General features: G+C 36.6%; 1 protein-coding gene across 1 annotated transcript in view; it reads right to left on the bottom strand.

Annotated features, from left to right (window-relative positions):
- The window catches only part of MAN1A1 (mannosidase alpha class 1A member 1), a 136,018-nt gene that overhangs the window by 13,004 nt on the left and 102,235 nt on the right, over nt 1–20,779 (bottom strand). Inside the window, exons 6-8 of the mRNA XM_085217400.1 lie at nt 15,041–15,164; nt 13,572–13,665; nt 9,701–9,816 (exon numbers count right to left, since the gene is read on the bottom strand). Of these exons, the coding sequence (XP_085073526.1) occupies nt 9,701–9,816; nt 13,572–13,665; nt 15,041–15,164 (334 nt within the window). The remainder of the gene's footprint in view (nt 1–9,700; nt 9,817–13,571; nt 13,666–15,040; nt 15,165–20,779) is intronic.

Below are 20,779 nucleotides of genomic sequence, written 5' to 3'. Positions count from 1 at the left end.
GGTATCTCCATCTCATCAAATCAACAATTCTGTTAATGCCTGTTGCGCTGTTGGTCACTTAACAATCGATTAAGAACCTTTTATAAAAACAAACAAATTAAAATTTGATTGATAAATAAATTTACCTATATTGCCTTTTTTTAAATGATAGACAAACTGAAGCATTGCTGTACCTGACAGAAATAACAGTGATCATACGCATTCAGAAGTACTAGAACCACACCAGACTTTATTATTCTAGCATGAAAATGGATTTTGATATACCAGTAAGCCTCTCAGTGTTATGTTTTTTGTTCCCCTCTTTTTTTTTTTTTTGTCTCTGGATAAAATGTCAAACTGAAAAAGATAACATCAATTGGAGAAATTTTAAAATCAATTTCAGAAGCCAGCATTCAAAAATAACCTGATGCTAACTGATATTAAAAGGTTGCAAAATATAAACAATTTCCAAATTGTTCATCCTTTGGAGAGAACAGTATACATTATAATGATTTTATTAATGAGCCCTATTAAGAACTAGTACTTATATTTATTTATAGTTATCTTCACAATGTAAGCATTTTATTTAAAGTTATTTTAATTATGCAGTTGTTATATATTCTATGGACTCTCAAATTGCCTTGTTATTTTCAGTATAATTGCAGAGTTTGAATTTTAGAGTGGCTCCCTCAGCCTCTCCTCATAAGATTTGTGCTCCAGACCCCTCACCATTTTTGTTGCCTTTCTCTGGACACACTCCAGGGCCTTGATGTTTTTCTTGTAGTGAGGGGCCGAAAACTGAACACAATACTTGAGGTGCTCAAAGAACTTGATAGTAAAAATATTTAGCATTATGAAAGATCAGCATATTTAGAAAGCCTCAAAAATGTAAATGATTTATATATTAATAAATCTATAGCCCGCATGAGTACAACACGTAAAAACATCCCCACCATAACTATTAATTAATGTATTCTCTGAAATTATAAACTGTACAGGTGACAGTATTTACTTTAAGATGTATGGTAATGCCTCCCTTTTCCCCAAAAATCCAGCTTAAGTACAGTTGGATTTCAGAATTTAGTTTGAAATATTGATAAAGCACTACTTCTGGAATAATGTAGTGTTTTTATAATGCATTAGCATATTGCAGTATTTTTAAGGTAATTAATAAACAAAAATCACTTATCTTTCAATTATCAGTTCAGAATCTATATTCAGTGTACCACAGCCATTCAATATCCATCCGCTGGCATTTTTAAACAGTTCAATTTAAACATTTTAATACTTTTACAGGTTAAATCTGTGAGCACTTTTTAAACAGAACATAAAACATTTTTTCTTTTTTTTTTTTTTTTTTTTTTAGAGATAATTTCACACAGCTTTTAAGTGCCATCAGGACAGACTGAACAAAGATTTTTGTTTTTTAAATAAGCTTGAGGTCCAGAGAACAAGGTTAAAACACTGGTTGGAATGAATGGACAAATGCTTAAGGGTAAAAAAATATGAAGACAAAGTTAAGAAAATAATAGGATGAGGAAGAAATACTATCAGTTTAAACGAGAGTATAACAAGTGTCTGAACTTGAGGAGTAGGATGAAAAGCTTGGGCTTATGAGCTCATAGCAAAATGCTGATTGCTATCTGCAGTGCTGTGGGTGAAGTTCTGGCAAGAAACTGAAGTTGCTAAAACAAGTCATTATAAAGGAAGATTAGGTAGCAATTTGATAAGGATCCACCCAAGTGAAAATTTCTATTTGGCAGAATTAATTTTCAATTTCATACTCAGAATCAATTTACCTTCGTTTTGACATAATTATCTACACATTTCAAAAAGGCACACATTTATTTTAAGCACAGCTCCAGTATATCTTAGAGCCTGTCTACAAATAACCCCTTCTGAGTTTCACTATTTGTAAATAAGGTTGTGTCATATTTTCACTGTAGAGACTATTATTTAATTTTACTGCAATGAATATGCTCAACATAAACCAATAGACAATATCTGCAAAAAATCCAAAAGGCTAGGAGAATGTGATCTTTGATGAGCTGATAATACATTATTGATGGCTAATTGTTAGGAGCCAGCACAGATTTCCTTTTAAGTAAATGGAAATTTCATGTAACTGTTTTACAGAATGTGTTTCTGCAAATCAATTAGATTTTTTTTTTTTGTATCAAGGTAATGCAGAAACCCTGTGCAACATAAAAGGTTGCAAGGAAAAAGTGGCTGCAAATGCTTGCTCTCAAAGGGATCAAGAGATGATGTTACCTGCCAGTGATTGGAAAAAAAAAGATGTAGATAATCTGACTCCAGACTATACTTGACAAAAAAAGAAAGGAAGGAAGGGAGACTAAAGAAAAATAAATTCTTGCCAGCTATTAAAACAAAAAAATTCACTTCATGTAAGGGCTGTATGGTATGTGGTTTGGAGTATGCTTCTAAGCTCTTTTAACCAGACTAACTCTTATGACTGATTCAGTTCCTGGAAGTTTTTGTGTTCATATGCTTTTATGCAATGCTCTGCTTACATTCCTCGCTGCAATTAAGCTTTTAGCTAAATTACAGAATCATAGAATGGCCAGGTTTGGAAGGGACCTCAAGGATTATGAATATCCAACCCCTCTGCCACATGCAGAGCCACCAACCTCCCCATTTAATACTAGGCCAGGCTGCCTAGTCCTCATCCAATCTGGCCTTGAACACCTCTAGGGACCGGGCATCCAAAAATTATCTTTTTTTTCCCCATCTTGTGGGAAATTATCTCTCCAATACAATAACTGTAAAAATGCTTGAAAATTCACTTAGAAACACTAGTAGTCCCTTCTACATTTTGTATTGTGACTCAAGTGTACCTTGTAGTACTTCTGGCATCTTTTTCATCAATTTACATGATAAAATTATGCCTCTGCCTATCTGTTTCTTAGTTACCCATTTCCATTTTCACCCACGTAGTCTCCAGCACTATTTGTGATTCAGGAAAACAGGATTCTCTGATGCTAGTCTGTCAGCTTTCCTAACCTCCAGGGATTGCAAGGGACAAAACACAGTTACAAACAGTCTTTTCCTCACCTCTTCCTCTTGTGATTGAGAGAAGTCCTTCATTTGTCCTTTGAGTTGTTTAGGACATAGAACTTGATTGCTTATAGAGCAAAATGGATGATATAGAATTTAAGTAATCTTAGTGTTCAAATGAATTAAGAAAGGAAAAAAATATCAATAACCTTTAGTAGAGGGTATTCTCATGGTGGATTATGTCACCAAGGAAGAAAAGTGTAGGGGCAGATGTAGGCTTCTCAGTAAAAATGTCATGTACCTAAGAAAATCGCTAAATTCAAAATACACAATACAAAAAAGTTAACTCTGCATAAGGAAAAGAGATGACAAATGATAAACCACAAAATATAGTGAAAACTTACACTCTACTTCTTCAAGCATGTATATATTTTAACTCTCCTTTTACAAAAAACTGCTTTATTATGATCAGTGAGTATCAGCAACTACATATATTTAAAGAACAAAACCCAGACATTTCCTTTCCTACCTCAAGATGTCACTGTAGCTGGAGATAAAACTTTCTTGCAAGCCAGAGTTATCCATTTCCCTTCAGCAATAAATTTGAAATTTCAAGAATATCATCATTGTTCTCAACTTCCAAGGCTTATGATATTTGCCTTGGGGATAATTACAACTCTGTATGCTTCTTTATAATAAAACACAATAAATTATCTCAGTCCACACTTTTAATACATTTTTCTTCCCCTAGGGATCTTCTTAAACAGTATTTTGACAATTTGAAGCAACGATGAGTATGAAAGAGAATTCTACAACATGATATTTCTAAGAATTCAAAAGTGGCAATTTTTTTTTTGCTTTTTATTTTAGTATTTATGGCCTGTATGAGTACAATTTATTGCTTTGAACAAGCACAAAGCAGGCAGGTCAGGATTACTGTGGTTGTTTCACATACTTTGAATTTGTATGTCACATGCCCATTTTACTGACTTTGAGTTTCTTTCATCATCTTCCCTGTATTGAGTTGATCTAATGCAACAGGTACTTCTTCACCAGTCTTCACAATTCATACAATGTATCATTTGTCCAAAATTTCAATGAGTTTATTTCTCATTCCAACGAGAAAAATTTGAAATTTCCATTATTCCATTATTACTGCCATTTTGAAGATGGTAGAAAACACATTGCACAAGTTTTTTCCTAAACTTAAATTTTGTATTGAACTCATGTAAGTATTACAAGATACATGAGTCATGTGAAAGCATACTGACAGAGAAGTTAGCATAAAATAGGAAGTTTGAGCATTTGCTACCATTATTCAAATGATTCAGCCAAAGAAAAGTGGGATGGTTTCTGCTTGAGAAACATTTTGACATAAGAAACACTGTGAAGCATTTACTCCTTTTGGACTTGACATGCTACAAAGACAAGCTCACATGTGAAATGAAATACAAATGAAGTAATGGAGATACCTACATTTTCAAAATGGAAAAGTTGGCAAGCATTTAACTGCTATGATACCTATCCATCTGATCCCTAAAAGATGATTAAGTTCTAGAGGAAGGCTGATAATTTACTTTTGCCTGAAAATCTACTTATGTATTTTTGTCTGTAAAGGCCTATCAGCGTCTCCAAGAGCACCAATGCTCTTGCACTAAAGGTACTTAATGCTGTCTGCTACCAGAAGACAAAATTTATTCATTCTTCAAACAGTATTAACAGAATCAAAGCAAAACTCCAAGTCTCTTTCAAAAATTTATATTATCTATTTTCTGAATGTTCCAGAATAAATATCTGACCCTCCTGGCAAGCTTTTTGCTGTATTAGCCTTTGGGAAGGAAAGAAAAACAGCGCAAGTATTAAGGATACAGCTGCTCAGACATGACAGGACTTTCTAATGACAAGAGCAAAGCCCCAGGCAAAACGGGGACAATTTCTCTTGCAAGACTCCTTTGGTTAAAATCCTCCTTCAAGAGCTCCAACAACTGGATAGTTTGCTGCTTCTCATGATAGTCCATATACAAGCAAACAAACAACAAAGTACTTTGTATAGTCCAAAACAGAGATTGCATAGTTCTAAGAAAATCATTAACATAAAAAGCTGCAGAAGCCTTTTTTTGGGCTTTAGAAGCTTTGCTTTCTGTTACAGTCTCAAAACTCCTCCCGTACTTCTGACAATAGAGGAAATCTAACTTGGGAAAGAAAAAGGAGCATCAAGTCCTGTGGATGTTCTTGTCCGTAAGCATAATGAATCTTGTGTTTCTGCATAATGCAGCTTTAGTATCTCTACACATAGAACACTAGTGCAGCAGTATGATAAATATTTTTAACAAAGCATCTGACAAACTATGTAAATAAACCACACATTTATTCATTCTCATACACTTCAGTCATAGACAAAATGAGTCCCTGTCTAAAATGAGTCCACAGCCCTAACTTCTTCACTAGGAAGATCAGCTCCTATTGAGTCATGCTGTCTGCTGATGCAGATTTATCCCATTTTCTATTTCCTTAAGTGCCAAGAAGTGCTAAAATAGTCAATGTCCAATTCATTAATGTACTTTTGGCTTTACTCAGCATGAAAAATTATTCTGAGTTGTTGCAGTTCTATCATTGTCCATATCAGTTATGTAGTTTTTAGGATCACTGTAATAGCAAAGCAAATCACATTAAGTGACTGAGTGGAAACTGCAGTCAACCCAGAGCAACCACCAGCCTGTCACTACAGTTAAATATACCCTCTTGAAACCCTGGAGATGAAAAGGTCCTACCTGCCAATATCATGTTTCATTTTGCTAACGACACATTGCTTGGTCCCTCACTTCAATGAGAAAGGAGTCTGCGTGGCTTTGTTTTATTTATCTGAATGGCTGAACTCTTGGACAGCTCTGAAAAATGTTCATTGCTTAATTTCAACAATTAAATACACCACCACTACTTCCAAAATAAGTAAATAAATAAATAAAAATTCCTCACATAGCTTCCCTGAGTATGTATCAAGGTTACTCTCAACAGTTATTGAGACAAAAACAAACAAACAAACAAACAAAATCCCCAAACCAAAGAGATCCTCTGAATACTCAAAATTCTGAGGCAAAAATCGGCTTTTTTTGCCCTTAATAACCAAAAAAGTTTATGACATTGCTTAACAGCTTTATCCAGTCTAGCAGAAGGCTAAATTTCGGGTGTGTGCTGTTGAAATCCAGCAGAAAATGGCTGCCACCAGGTTTCACACCACCTAGCCTTTTAGCTATTTCTACCATTTTCTATTTCCACATTGTCAGAAGATAACTACTTCCCATGTCACAGTGTTACTTCTAAGCAGTTGTTAACCAGTGAGAGAAATTAGTAAGTCTGAATGTCTAAAAGTACACCACCATTTCTGCAGAACACAGCTGCTTTCCTTTCTGATACCACGGGGCCACTGCTGGCTGAACTGAACCAGCTTGGGAGCTGCTGGTGAGGGTTTTCTCCTTCTTCTATAAAGTTCTGCTGTGATGAGGTACCTCTCCCTTTAGAGCCCTTAGATACGGTGCTTCTTCAGAAATACACTTAAGAAGGAGATGAAGGCAGTTAGAAAGAGAAGAAATACTTAGGATATAGAAAGTTGGAGGCAATGACCAGGAAATATATAATATGAAAATTAGAAACAGGTATCAGAAGGTCAAGAGTGTGAGACAACATATGCATAAAAGTAATGGGAAAATTACTCTTCAACTTTTAAAATGAGGGCTGGCATTCAAGAGAGGACGATTTGATGCAGTTGCTTGTTACTTGCTGTTGCTAGACTAAAGTGAATCCAGAAGGTTCATTTTTGCTCTAAGTTATCATATTATTTTACTGAACCTAATCAGTTGTCCTTCAGAGATCAACTGTGCTAGCTGAAAAGAGAGAAATGTTTCTTGAATGCTTGCAAAGACTGAAAGTTTGTTCTATGGTCAGTAAAATCCTCAAAATAGGTAACATGTTCTATAACTAGGAGATGTTGCATGCTTCTGTTTAAACTAGCTTAAGAAGATCTCTTATTCCTAAATTATGTGAAGGACAATATATAAAATAATGTATTACTTTTCAAAAGAAAAAAATAACTTACAGTAAAAATACATACACTTGTCTTTATGCAAATTCTAGAGTCTATGAATCTCTCTGATGGCCTTATAAATACATTCAGACTGTGCTCTGGTATTCAAAAGTCTATCTCTGTCCCTTTTGCATGAGAAATAAACTTTTCTCAAATTAGCATCAGCCAAATATACACCTCATTCATATAAAATAAATATAAAGCAAATGAAAAGCTTTTAAGCATAGTTTGGTATCTCATTGTGTATTTTCATTTGTGGTTTCTGGATAGCAGGAGATATTGAATTAGGCATCAAGTCCTAACGTCACACTTTTAGAACTTGGTGGAAATATGGAGGAACAAATGGCTGGGAATAAGTGTGCCATTCCCTTTGGTGTAGCCTTAAAAAGAGGGTGAAAGCACTGAGGGAAATTAATCTGAGAAAATATGACGCAGACTCAGAATGCCCAAAATGCGGAGGCTTAGTCATGAAAGACTGCAGTTTGTGCAGACACTTAAATTAAAGCCAATTTAGGTAAGTAAAGGATCAATAGCAATAAAGCCAATTTCAGGATGGATTTCAAAACAGACTAGTCACTCTGGTAAAGAACCTCGCATGTCAATGGCGCCCAAAGAGTCTGCAATTTCTATGATACTGCAGCTGCTCTGATGCTGTTATCTGGACAAGCTACATTACATCAAGCTATTCCTCCACATGCTGCATGTACTCTTTCTTTGATACAGATATACTGCACTACAGAAAGTGGAGAATGCAAACATAGTTCAGATACCCACACAGACACACCTAGCCAGCCAAGCAGGCTGCAAGAGCTGTGCAGAACAAATTCCTGGCCCTTTCCTCCATCGTCCAGGGAAGAGCATACAGGCCTCTGCCCCACTCGCGTGCATTGCTCAGGAGTGATCCAGACCCCTGAGTCTTTACCACCCACCCGAAACCTGGGCTGGAAGCAGGGGAAGGCAGACCACGGCTTTAGAAGTACCACCCATGGAAGTGCGTGGCTGCTCTTGGATCCCTATTGGCAGTGGGCAGCAACATTCCTCTGCATTCCCTAGGGGACAGGGAGCAGGATGTACAGTATCACTGCATTAGCAATGTTCAGCCTGCAGCATCTTCCAGAAGAGCAACTCGCCTTGTTTTATTGCACATGTCTATACACTAGCACTTACTCTGTGTAAGAATGCATTTAAAAGAAAGAAATGACATTGTTAAACCAGTAAAAGAAGACTTTGAGGTGATTCAAAATGCCTTTCACAATAAGATGAATTGATATTGTATTACCAGATACTTTGTTCTTGCTTTTTGGCTGCTAACCTAATGGCTGAGCTATTACAATATCACTGTTCTTATGCTATAACTTCAAATATACTGAAAGCTAATTTAAAATCCACCTTTCACTCAGTTATCAGTGGAAATGAGGCTGACCGCATCCAAATCTGCACTTACAAAATTAAAGGCAGGATTTTCTTAGCAGAGGATGCTCAGTTGTCAAATGTACTACCAGCAGGGATCACATCCTCCCTCAAATCATCACCATATGACTTTTCTCTCTAATGAAAAAAGTACTTCCAGTGAGTCAGGGCTGTATTTTTTAATGCCACCACTTTTTGCTGTGTGGGAAGTAAAAAGAGACTTATGTCTCTTCTCTAAGGACTGCATTTCCAGATGTATGAAAGAATAAGCAGATATTACTTGGCATCTTGAAGTCTTGTCTGCTGAGGCACTGTACATACATACAGTTAATAAGAGATAAAAGTCCCAGACCTAGAGAGCTTACACTCAAAACAGATGAAAGGAGGGGAAAAAAGAAGTAATATTATCCTCTTTTTTATACATATGAAAGCAAAGAACAGAGAAAATGGGTCATTTGCCCAGACTGCAAGGGAAGCCTGTAAATATGGATTTAAACATAATGCTTCACAAGTTTCAATCCAGTGTCAAAAAAGTATTATTTCTCCAAAAACAGTATATTAAAGGAAATACCATCAATAACAAAGCAAATTGCAGACTAGCAGGATCATAAATAAAACAAAGCATTAAAAAAAAAAAAAGTATCAACAATTCTGATTTTTGAGAACTTTCTCCTGTGTCCAATTTGAATAATTGCCTGTTTCACAGAGGTTGGCAAACGTATGCCTCTTGTAACAAAAAGGCATTGTGTAACAAAATTTGTTTTTCTGTTAATATTATCTACCATAATACACTGATCCCTCCTTTGACTACAGTCAAAATACTGTAGTGGCTGAAGTATGAGGCTGTAACACAAAAGAGGAATTAGCTTCTGAATATATGGGGAAAAAAAAAAAAAAGACATTAAGTATCTATATAGAGAAAATTCAGGGAAATATTGAACTTCTACCTGAGAGCTACTTCTAGATTAATTTCTGTTGCATACTTTATGACCATTTTTCAGTAGAAGAAAATTTGCTATACTTCAAGACTCTCCCTCCACTTCCTTCAGTAGCCGTATTCCTTTATCATTTATATTTGATGAAGTCTTAAAAAAACGAAAAACTAATTCATTTTAAAAAAGCACACTCTGGTGGCAAACACATAAATCTCTCACATTGTTAGGACTATTAGAGATTAGATTATAATGGCAAGGAAGATTTAAATCTCTCATTTACCTGAACAGCGTCATAATACATTTTCTTGCCTTCTTCATCTGTCTTGTCTGACATCAGCCATGCCTTCAGCAAATATTCATAAAAGCTATCCCCAAGCCCTCCGATGGAGACATGATCTAAAAGGCAATACAGAAGTTCAACAGCAAGTCCATCTTTAGCACAGACAATAAAATACAATTATAGTTTGTAATTGCGGTAATGCATTTAAAGATGTCTCATTGCTGACTTTTTCACAGGAGTTCATGGAAAAGAAACAAGAATTTATATGTATAACATTTACTTCGTGTTTAGTAGTCTATCTCATACAAAAATGTATTAACCCAATTTGTTTTTTTATCTTAAAAATATCAAAAAAAGTAGAAAATGCTGTGTAATTTGAGAAATTACTTTCCCCTCTTACCATGTAGGCATTGCTTTTGTTTATTGTATATCAAATGATGTGTCATTTAAGACACATCATAAAAAAAGCCCAAATGTTTTAGTCCCCTACTATTGAGGCAGATTTATTTTATTATTTATTTTATGGTATTTGAAAATATCAATCTCTCTCTATGCTTAAAAATACTATTATGTTTTTCAATGTCTAGTTGATTGTCAGGACTCAGCAGTGGTTCTGTAGGAAAAGAAAACTTTGTCACATGTACAGAAGATTATTGCTCTCATGTTGCTTTATTCTGTCCTATGCTTACTACATGAAACACTGTGGAACTACAAGCACTGTAATTATCTAATTGGATCCATTTAGGACTTGGCACTGCAAACACAAGTCAAATCACTCAATATCATTGCACAAGCCACAAAGAAATTACTGGTGGTCTTAGCTGCTTGCACAAAGTTGCATTAGCTTCCTCTCAAAGAGACTCTAGAAGATTCCTGGCAAAATTTTAAGGGACTACCGTATGATTCCAGCATAGACCTTCTAAGTGCATAAAATACTACAGCTAGAGAGTGTATTTCTTTAAGCTCCATTAAACCAAGAGCACCAAGTTTTCTTTTTGAAGTTGATACTGCCTTGTAACATTAAGGGACTTAGCATGTATAATGTCTTCTCTGAATGTTTTTCTAAGTGTTTTACTGGGACTAATCATTTGTAACTGTCAATTTTACAGTAGGGAAGGAGCTTGACAGTTTCATTCAAGACATCCAGGATGGAGATGTGGATACCACATATTGCACTGCAAGTCAGTGAGTCATTTCACAAAATCCTGGGCATGAGAAAAGCAGAACACGTCCCAGGCTCATAAAGCAAGATGCAGGAGAATCAGTGGTACAGACCTCAAGCTTCCCAATACCTCACTGATCTTAACTTCAGAGTTATGCCTCTGGTAGAATTTAAAAGAATACAGATTATACTTATTTTGGGACTCTTTAGTATCATCTCTTCATTGAGTGCATGCTTTTGCCTACTGGAAAGTCATGCAACTGCAGAAGATAAGATTTTTTTTCTGTTCAAATTGTATTAGGACTTTTTTCTATTCCAACTTTATTATAACTATTTTTTTCTTTCTCCCATAGCCCATCACATACAAAAAATAATTTACTTTTCCCAGTGTATTCTGTCCCTTTGTCTAACAAATACATTGTGCCATCAAATCTGGATTACAGGCTGCTTTTTTCCTACCCCCTCCTCTTCTGAATGAGATATATTAATTTTCTGTAAAGAATATACCATTTATTTAATTAAATGTTCATGATCCAAAAGGAAAAGAAGCTTCCTAAAAAAAATGAGAACATTTTCTATGATGGAAGGCTGATCTTTGAACAGCAGCATTTAAATGACCTTTACAGTTTCCTAAATAAATTACCATAGAAACCTCTGACATTTGCAAACTAAATAGCACACGCATAGTTTCATCAATAATAAGCCCTGTTATTATATACATTATTGTAGTAGACAAATCCAACTGACACATGCTGCAGCAAATCACTGTCAATTTACTGTCAAAATAACAAGGGCTAAATGAATTTACAGGAACAATGGCAGTGATCCAGCAGCGCCCTTCACAGTTACAGCATTACTAGAGAAGAAATGTTCAGAAACTACTCCCCCCACCCACTTGACGTTTGAGAGGAAATGTTTCTGTCTTGTACCAATTACGGGTCTAGGCTTTCTTTTCCTGTTATAATCAACTGAAAACAGACTTAAAAAGCAGTCTCAAATAAAATATCTCTCAAATCTTCTGATGGTCTACTATCGAAAAAAATCAATGTCTGTAAACAGAAGCAATTGAAAGAGAATCAGAAGAGATGCAACAAGTAAAGATCAAATTTGCTTTTGCTGTTTCAGCATGGTAGGGACTGACCTGCATCAGCATTTGTGTTCATCATTTTCATGTGCTGGAAGCTAATTTCTATGTCAATACTACAAGCTATTGCAAAGCAAAGGTGGTATAAACTGTAATTGTTACTGCATATGCCAACAGAAACTGGCATTCAATGTGGGAGAGGAGTACATAAGACACAATTATATTAAAAACAGGGAAATGTCAAATGCTGTGAGGTAGCATCAGTATTTGACTACTATAAAACAAATAAGGCAGAGCCACTAATGGTGGCAGCTACTAGCAAGATCCCCTCTTGTCCAGCTCACCAGAAGTATAACTGCATGATTGCAGAACTAAGCTTAATGCCATACCCGCAATGCCACAGATCAGTAATGCTCCTTGGGACACTCAATACTATTGCACTAAATAAGAGAGTTTGATGCAAATCAGGGAAGCTGTTGGCTAGCCCAGTGCCAAAAAGCTGAATTTCTGTGGTTGACTGAAGCCAGTGAGGATTTGAAGTTGGCTGAACACAGGGTCACGAAGGCATGAAGGTAGTCTTCTGATCAAACTCAGTGGTTAGGGCTTTAGAACAAACACTTCCAACGGAAAGTGTTACCATTTTACAAAGCCATGTTAAACCAAAATGGGCAACAAGCAAGCACAGACCTCAGAGCCAGTACAAACACGCCAGCTGCTTATACGCACTGAGCTGCCACAGGCCTGTGGCACTGCAAACTACTGTATCCAAGAATTTCCCCATTTATTTATCTATTTCTACCTGGTCTAACCAGCCCCAGCAGTGATAAACAACAGAACCATATCATCTACCTATTTGTTTCCAGATCAAGATATTTCATCTTGCTACTTTTCTTTTAATAATAGAGGGAAGGAAAATGGTAAATGACTGTGAGAGTGGAATAATTGCCAATTGAAAGTAAGCAGGAAAAGCGGAGAAAGAAGTAGGGTCTCCAAGACTGTATTCCTGCACATTGCTTTGGCTTTGAACATGGGATAAAGACTGGAGAAGGCAATGTATAACGCATACATGCCCAGTCATCACAAAAGAGCAAAGTAGTTCAAAGACTTCAAATGCTTCTAATTCTGGTGTCTCTGATAATGATTTCTGGAGAATTAATGCTATGACCATTCTTTCTAGTTTGCTTCCTCATTTGTTGGCATTAAAGTTTAACAGAAATCACAGCTGATATTAAGCACAAAAAGTTGGTGTTTTTTTTTAATCGCCAGTGGAGCCACACCTGGCTAAAACTGTGAAATTTGATTCAGATGAGATGATAATGTTTCCTTAAACAGCTACTCTAGAGAACACTTAAGATTTTCAATAAAATAATTTTATAGTCTACAAATTCTTTTTCAAAACTACATATTCAGATGCCTCCTTGCTTCCACAAGCCATATTGAAAGCTCAAATAAATGTACATTAAAGTACAGCAAGTAGGAACATTATTTTTAAAGATGCATTTTTTTGCATTGTGTAACTCAGGTACAATACAAAGAATCAATAAAACACATAAGTGACTGAAAGAAGTTAACAACTGCAGACAGCAGTCTGACAGCTCATAGTTCTGAAGAATTGATCTACTTACGTTGGCCCCATTGGCCACTGCTGGGATTCAAATAGTTGGGGTAAAGGCCTTCTGGTTTATCCAGACGACTTAGAACTTTTCGAATATTCATTACCTATTGGAAGGGTATAGAATACTGAGCACTGATACATTTTTCCCCAAAATAAAACAGCATCAGTACAAAAGTTTCAAAGTACAAATACTTCAATGTATACACAGTGTCTGAATATCTCTATGTAATCATATTATTATTAAAAAAAGATCCTCTAAGCTGACATCATCGAGTAAATAAGCTTCAAAAACGCTGGAGTTTCTGTGCCAACTGTTAGTAATGAAACACAATAGAAGAAATCTTCAAAGTTAAGTTCTTACCACACTGAATATTTCGCCCCTCCACAGTGTACTGAAATTCATGGAAGCTAGCTGACTTAACTAAGCTCAGCTACTTCAGCATTATATTCTCCATACTCCCAGATCATAAATGGTATTAAATACTTAAGCTCATCACCTAGTCTAGATACAGAAGTGAACTGTAAGGCAGTTTTGTCTGGAAAGGAGAACACTGCTGGAACTGAGCTTCTTACATCCAAACTGCCCAGAAGAAACTGATCCAGCCCTGAGCTTTCCATCAGCATGATTAAGGAGCTTGCCACAAATAAGTGGCCTGGATAAAATGACAGTTCAGATGTATCCAGTAGCACAATTCATTGCAAAGCATATGAAATAATTTAGACTGAAATTTAACTTTCACAAAAAATTAAAAGATGGCAACCTGGGAGAAACATGATCATGATAACCATGGATCAGAAGTAGTAACATAAAAGTTCTGATTGCTTTATTTTTACATCCTTAAAGTTTAGAGATAACTGAACTAGTCGCTAAGACAAATGATAAATTAGAAGGATTTCTACTATGTTACACAAATTGCCTTCTGCATCTTGATGTGGCTTTGCTAACAGCCAGTGTCTAAATGCAGACTGCAAGGAGTCCTCGACCTAACTGAATGAATAATATGAACACTTCCATGCAAAGCTTATTCCAGTGTTTCTTCTTTATCAAGTGTACCAGACCTTGAACAGCTTGTCTCGGTGCGCTGTGAAGTCTCAGTCTCTAAAGGGTTTTAAGAGCAGCTTACATAAACATGTTTCCTGCTTTTTGCAGCTATAGCTTGATTCCACTTTGAAAAGAAGCATAGGCTAGAATTTTTAACACACACACACACACACACACACACACACACACACATGTGCGCATGCGCTTTTATCACTCTTTAGTTGTCTCTTAGCAGAAGAAATTTTAAACATTAACTACCACAAATGTCACAAGACAATTAATTTATCCTTTACATTTGCTTGTGGATGCTTCTTGCCCGTCTGCCCCAAAAACCCAAATGGAAAAATCCAAATCTGAACAAACAAATCTATCCCTAGAAATATTACTCTAACATGTGATTTATCTTTTAGAACATAATTTTTAAGGAACAGTCTAACCTTTTCAGCAAAGACAGGGTTCCCAGACAGGTGGCTCAAGTGTACAAACTCCAGATGCAAAGTCCCAAATTCTGCCAAAATGCTGCTGCCACCAGATGCCCAGGGCCAATTTCGACCGATTCCACTATTCAAGGGAAGAAGGTAGAAGAGAAACAGAAAACATGAGTATCTTACGCAATGCTAACAAAATATGTGTAATAGATATGGTTACTAAAAGAAAATGATGAATTTAAAACATCTGTGTGGGAAAGCATGCTTTCAGCAGCCTTCCACAGATTAATCATAGGACCTCAAATTACTTCAGTCCAGCTTTGCTAAGGTTTGTAAGATTGCTTCTCACAGGAATCCAGTCTTCTAGCTTACATATAACTCCAATGCATGTCGACGTATCAGTGTTTCACAGTATAACATCAATTAAATAAATTGCAATGAAAATCTTCTCAGACCTCACCTGTTTTCCCTGTATTTATCACAAGCTGCAGTTCTAATAGTTCTTATTTAGAGAACAAGTAGAAGGAAAAGTAGAAGGACAGACTTAAATTACTGCATGTATACATCACAAGTCTTAACTTAAAAATATATGCAGCATATCTTACTTAACACCTAAGAGTTTAACTGGAGTAGGATATTCAGGCATTGGATGCTTTTAGCAGGATGACTAATGTCAGTTTTAATTAAAACACAAAGACATTTCACAGTAAAATTAATCTTGGGAATTGTACTAAGAGTAGATAAAAGCACATTTATTGGTAAATCCCCAGTACAAACTAATGCTGGTTGAAATTCAGAAGAAAAGGGTTGTTAAAGTTTCATTAAAAAAAGAAGTTTTTTCTCTTTGAAATTTTCAGCAGCAATATTCAGATCTCTCCTCCCAACTTTAAAGAAAAGATATGAAAAATAAATTACTAAAGAAAAAACTTTCCTGAGCTGGATGAATAATAGCATATAAGATCAGCACAAATGTTATTAAGTGCTAAGTCTCATCCTTATTTTCAAGTAGTAAACAGCATTACAGACATACACGCATAATTTACTTTAGCACATGAGCAGTCACTAGAGTCATCAGTTAGCACTTACACAACCATGAAAAGTGAGCACTCTTCCTGAGATAAACTGTTACTCAAACGATGAAAATAATCCCAAATCATTAAACTTTAAAAGCAGAATAAAGATGACAAATAAAGAACGTCTCTGTTCTACTTAAATGCCATGGCTTTAAACTTTGCAACACCTTTGGCAGCCTGGCCTTGAGCTGAAAGCAGCTTTGAAGCTCACTGAAGTGCCACCAAAAATAAACCCATAATATTACCTCCTGACAGATGAACTTACATTGCCCCACTTCTGAAGTACCATAGCATCTGCCAAATATTTCCCCATAGGGATGCTCCACATTTTTTTTCCCAGACTGCAAACACCGCATTAACTGAGCTTACTTGAGTGCTGAGTGGAGAGAGAACTTGGCTGAGCAAACAGTTGAAGCTCTCCTGCCTGACCATAAAGACACAAGGACTGGGACACATGGAGGTCCTCTGATGCACGATTGCCCAAAACTCCAAAGGAGAAAAATGATTCTAATCTTGCAGAGAAATTCAATGAAATAACCAAGTCAGGGTTCTGCAAAGATGCACACAAGCCAGCTTTTATACAACAGAAGAAGAACAACAGCTTTCTGGGATCTGAATATTACATTTTAAGAGCAATTTTATAAAGAATAGAGTGCTTTTTACATTTGATGAAAACAAAAATAAAGAAAGCAAACCCAACTGGCTTGCAAGCTTTCTGCGCTTCAAATACTGTGGGTAAAAAGTTTTCCAAATGGTGGCATAAAAACTTAAAACTTAAAAACTGGTAAACAGAGCTGACCAGAACAAAGTGAAATTTTCCAAGGTTTTGAAAAGTTGCTGTATTGTGATGCAACTTGCAAAAGCCCATCATTTTTTCTATTAAACTCTTCAATAAATCTCAAAGTGGAAACATTGAGTTGTTCCTGCAGCAATGCATCAACCAAATTTGGCAGAAAACATATTAAGTTCCTACCTGTGCTCCACCAGGACTTCTGCTGGTATCAACACATTCTGTCAGAACATTTTGATGTACTGTGTTTTGTTAATCAGATAACTTTCCAAACACAGCTATCAAGAGGTTTTCTGCATGCAGCAATGTTTACTTGAGCATCACTGCAAGGTTTATCATCAGTGGAAGATTCCCTTGCTTAAGATGACTTGAGAGAAAAAACTTCTTTACTTTTAGTGCAGCACAAGTAGAAATGTCTATGTTGCATTTATGTAATTTTTAACATATCTTTTATTGATATTCATCTGGGACAGCTGTTTAGAAAAATATATATAAAGGTATTTCTGGCAAATCTGCAAAGTTATGATAATATTTGCTTGTTTTTTTTTTTTTTTTTTTTTTTTTTTTTTTTCTGACGGGCATTCTAAGTCAACACTGACAAGCTTTTTTCAACAAGTAGTAGAATTGAAGGATGCAATTCAGATATTTTCCATGCATCCCTCAATTTGGATGTCTAATATTTTTTCTTATATTTCATCTTTTGGAGTAACAAAGCAGATAAATGAGCATGCGAATGCAATAGCCACAATATTGCTTCTGGCTCCATTTAAATTTATGCTTGCTTTAAGGTGATATTCAAGAACACACAGCTATGCAGATAGACAGCTCCTGAAGAAATATTACCAGATCAACAAAGCGCTCAGCATACAGAATACTAGAGATTTCATACTTTCTGATGCTTTTTAACCAGGGAAACTAGACTTCATTTTAAGTTTAATGGACTCTAAGCTTAAAAAAAGAAAGGAAACAGAAGAGGGTGCTCTTTTTCAATCTCTCTAGGAATTTTCTAGAAATCATATAATTTCAAAACAAAATAGACCTTAAGCAACAAAGAAATAGTGAGGAAATAAAATGGTGAAATGGAAGAATACATCTGTGTCAAGAATTATAAAGAGTGAGTACATTTACAAAGCACAGGCAAACGGCACTATGTATCCTGAATCAATCATAGAATCACCAAGGTTGGAAAAGACCTCCAACATCATCCAGTCCAACCGCCGACCTAATACCAATATATACTCACTAAACCATGTCCTTTTGTATAATGCCCTTAGTACAACATCTAAATATTTATTGAACACTTCCAGGAATGGTGACTTCCCTGGGCAGCCTTTTCCAGCATCTGATCATTCTTTCAGAGAAGAAATTTTTCCTAACTTCCAACCCGAATCTCCCTTGGTGTAACTTGAGGCCACTCCCTCTAGTCCTGCCACTAGTTATGTGGAAGAAGAGGCTAACCCCCATCTTGCCACAGCCTCCTTTCAAGTGGTTGTAGAGAGTGATAGTCACCCCTGAGCCTCTTCTTCTCCAGACTGATCAACCCAGTTCCCTCAGCTGTTCCTCATAAGACTTGTGCTCCAGATCTCTCACCAGCTTTGTTGCCCTTCTCTGGACACGCTCCAGGGCCTCAGTGTCTTTCTTGTAATGATGGGCACAGAACTGAACACTGTACTCAAGGTACATCTTCACCAGGGCTGAATACAGAGGAATGATTACTTTTCTGCTCTCAAACCACGATGCCATTGGCCTTCTTGGCCACCTGGGCACACTGCTGGCTCATGTTCAGCCAAGCATCAACCAGCACTCCCATGTCCTATTCTTCCTCACAGTCTTCCAGCTACTCTGCTCCAAGCATGTAGCACTGCCTGGGGTTGTTGTGGTCAAAGTGCAGGACTTGCCACTTGGTTTTCCCACTGTCCTCGGCCCAGTGATCTAGCCTCAGATAAGAACGCCCTACTGAGGGCCTATCCCCCAGTAGATGGACACTTTCTACCAGCTTGATGTCATCTGCAGACTTACCGAGGTTGCATTCAATACCCTTGTTCAGGTCATCAATAAAGATATAGGATAGGACAGGCCTCAATATTGATTGCTGGGGAACACCAGTTGTGATCAGTTGCCTTATGTTCCTTATTTTCAGTGGTTACCCTGTCACAACCAAAAAAGGACTGAGATTCTCCTTAGCTCTCCTCCTACTGTTAAAATATTTGTAAAAACATTTTTTTCTTCTTTTACCCCACTGGTCAAGCTGACCTTAAGCTGGGCTTTTGCCTTTCTAATTTTCTCCCTTCATATCCAAACAACTTATGTGTACTCTTCCCAAGCTGCTCATTCTTTCTTCCATAGGAGATAGACTCTCTTTTTCTCCTGGAGCCTCAAAGTTTCCTGTTCTTACTGACTGGTTTTCTTTCCCACCAGCTCATCTTATATCACAGGGGGACAATCTGCTCCTGTGCCTGTAAGTCTTTCTACTTCAGGAGTGTCAAGCCTTCCCGGACTTCTTTATCCTTCAGGACTGAACCCCAAAGGACTCTCCCTACCAGTGTACTGAATAGTTTGAAGTCTGCCCTCCAGAAGTCCAAAGTAGCAGCCCCCCTTCTGACTTCACCTATAATTGAGAACTCCACCATTTCTGTTCAAAAGAGCTTCCAAAATCCACAGGCTTCCAGCTTCTCATGTTTGTTGCACATGCTGTGTGCATTGGTGTAGATGTACTTCAGCTGAGTCCCTTGCCTTATCCCCATTTCTAGAGAGCCTGGTTTATCCCCTTCCCCCTATCAATGAGCACTGCCAGCTCCCAGACAGGCTAGGATCTGTTTCCCCCTTTGGGAGAAGTAAGACCCATCAGCAGCCATCAGGCGAGGTAAACTGAGTAAACCAATCCATGGTAAAAAACAAAAACAACAAAATTCCTTCAATTGCATCAGACTCACAGCTTGTGTTCATGAGATGGGCCTTCCTGGTCCTCTCAGAGGGAATAGAGAAAAACACCACCTGAGTCCTAACAGTCCTAACTGTACGCTGACAAATACAGTCTGCAGAAAGAGACAGATACATAATACTACACGTGGAGGATGGAAACAGGGATCAGGTATGACACTCACCCTTTCTATTACCTGGATTTTTCAGTTTTGCTCTGCTAATATTCTTTACAGCTAAGCATCTGTTATGTACTGACATCAGACAGAAACAGAAAATTCTTCCTACATCTCACAGAGTAAGAAGAAGCTACACTGATTAACCTTGTGGTTTGAACTTTCAGACTAGTGCTAAAACAGCATCAGTTTGCAGGATGCTGTTTTAAAGTACTTATAGCTATTGAGTCTAGAATCAAATTATTTATATTACTTGAAATTCATAAAATTTTTCTTTTCTTGTAAAATATTAGTACACCTTTAGAACTTATCTCTTTGTTATTATACTAGAATTATGTGGTTATGTAAACTCTAAAGTGAGGATGTGGATCAAATAGCATATTGTAGTAGGACCACAGTTGTGATTTCCTCTCAGGAAATATGGGCTGCTGGTAACTCAACTCAGTATTTTTGCAGCAGACCACTGTTGTTTCTTTAGTGCATAAGAACAAAAAGTATCAGAACTGCAGCTCTTCCAAAGGATTAAAAATATCCAAGGAGATTTTCAAGTTTTCTAAAACTACTGAAACTCAGAGAAACAATAATATTTGCAAGATTATTAATATTTTGTTAATTACATCACATTTTTTAATCACATCACATAAACTAATTTTCAACTGAAAGAAACAGTGAACCCACAGGGATACTGCACGAATACTTCAGTGGGTCAAAACACCTAAAATTCTGGCCTTCAGTGAGCACCACTGTTTCAGTCTCTGCAGACAATTTATTATTCTCCATCCTTTCCCAG

Source organism: Meleagris gallopavo, chromosome 2 (genome assembly GCF_905368555.1).
Source record: "Meleagris gallopavo chromosome 2, MGAL_WU_HG_1.1, whole genome shotgun sequence".
Taxonomy (NCBI): domain Eukaryota; kingdom Metazoa; phylum Chordata; class Aves; order Galliformes; family Phasianidae; genus Meleagris; species Meleagris gallopavo.
This window is presented reverse-complemented; position numbering and strand designations above follow the sequence as displayed.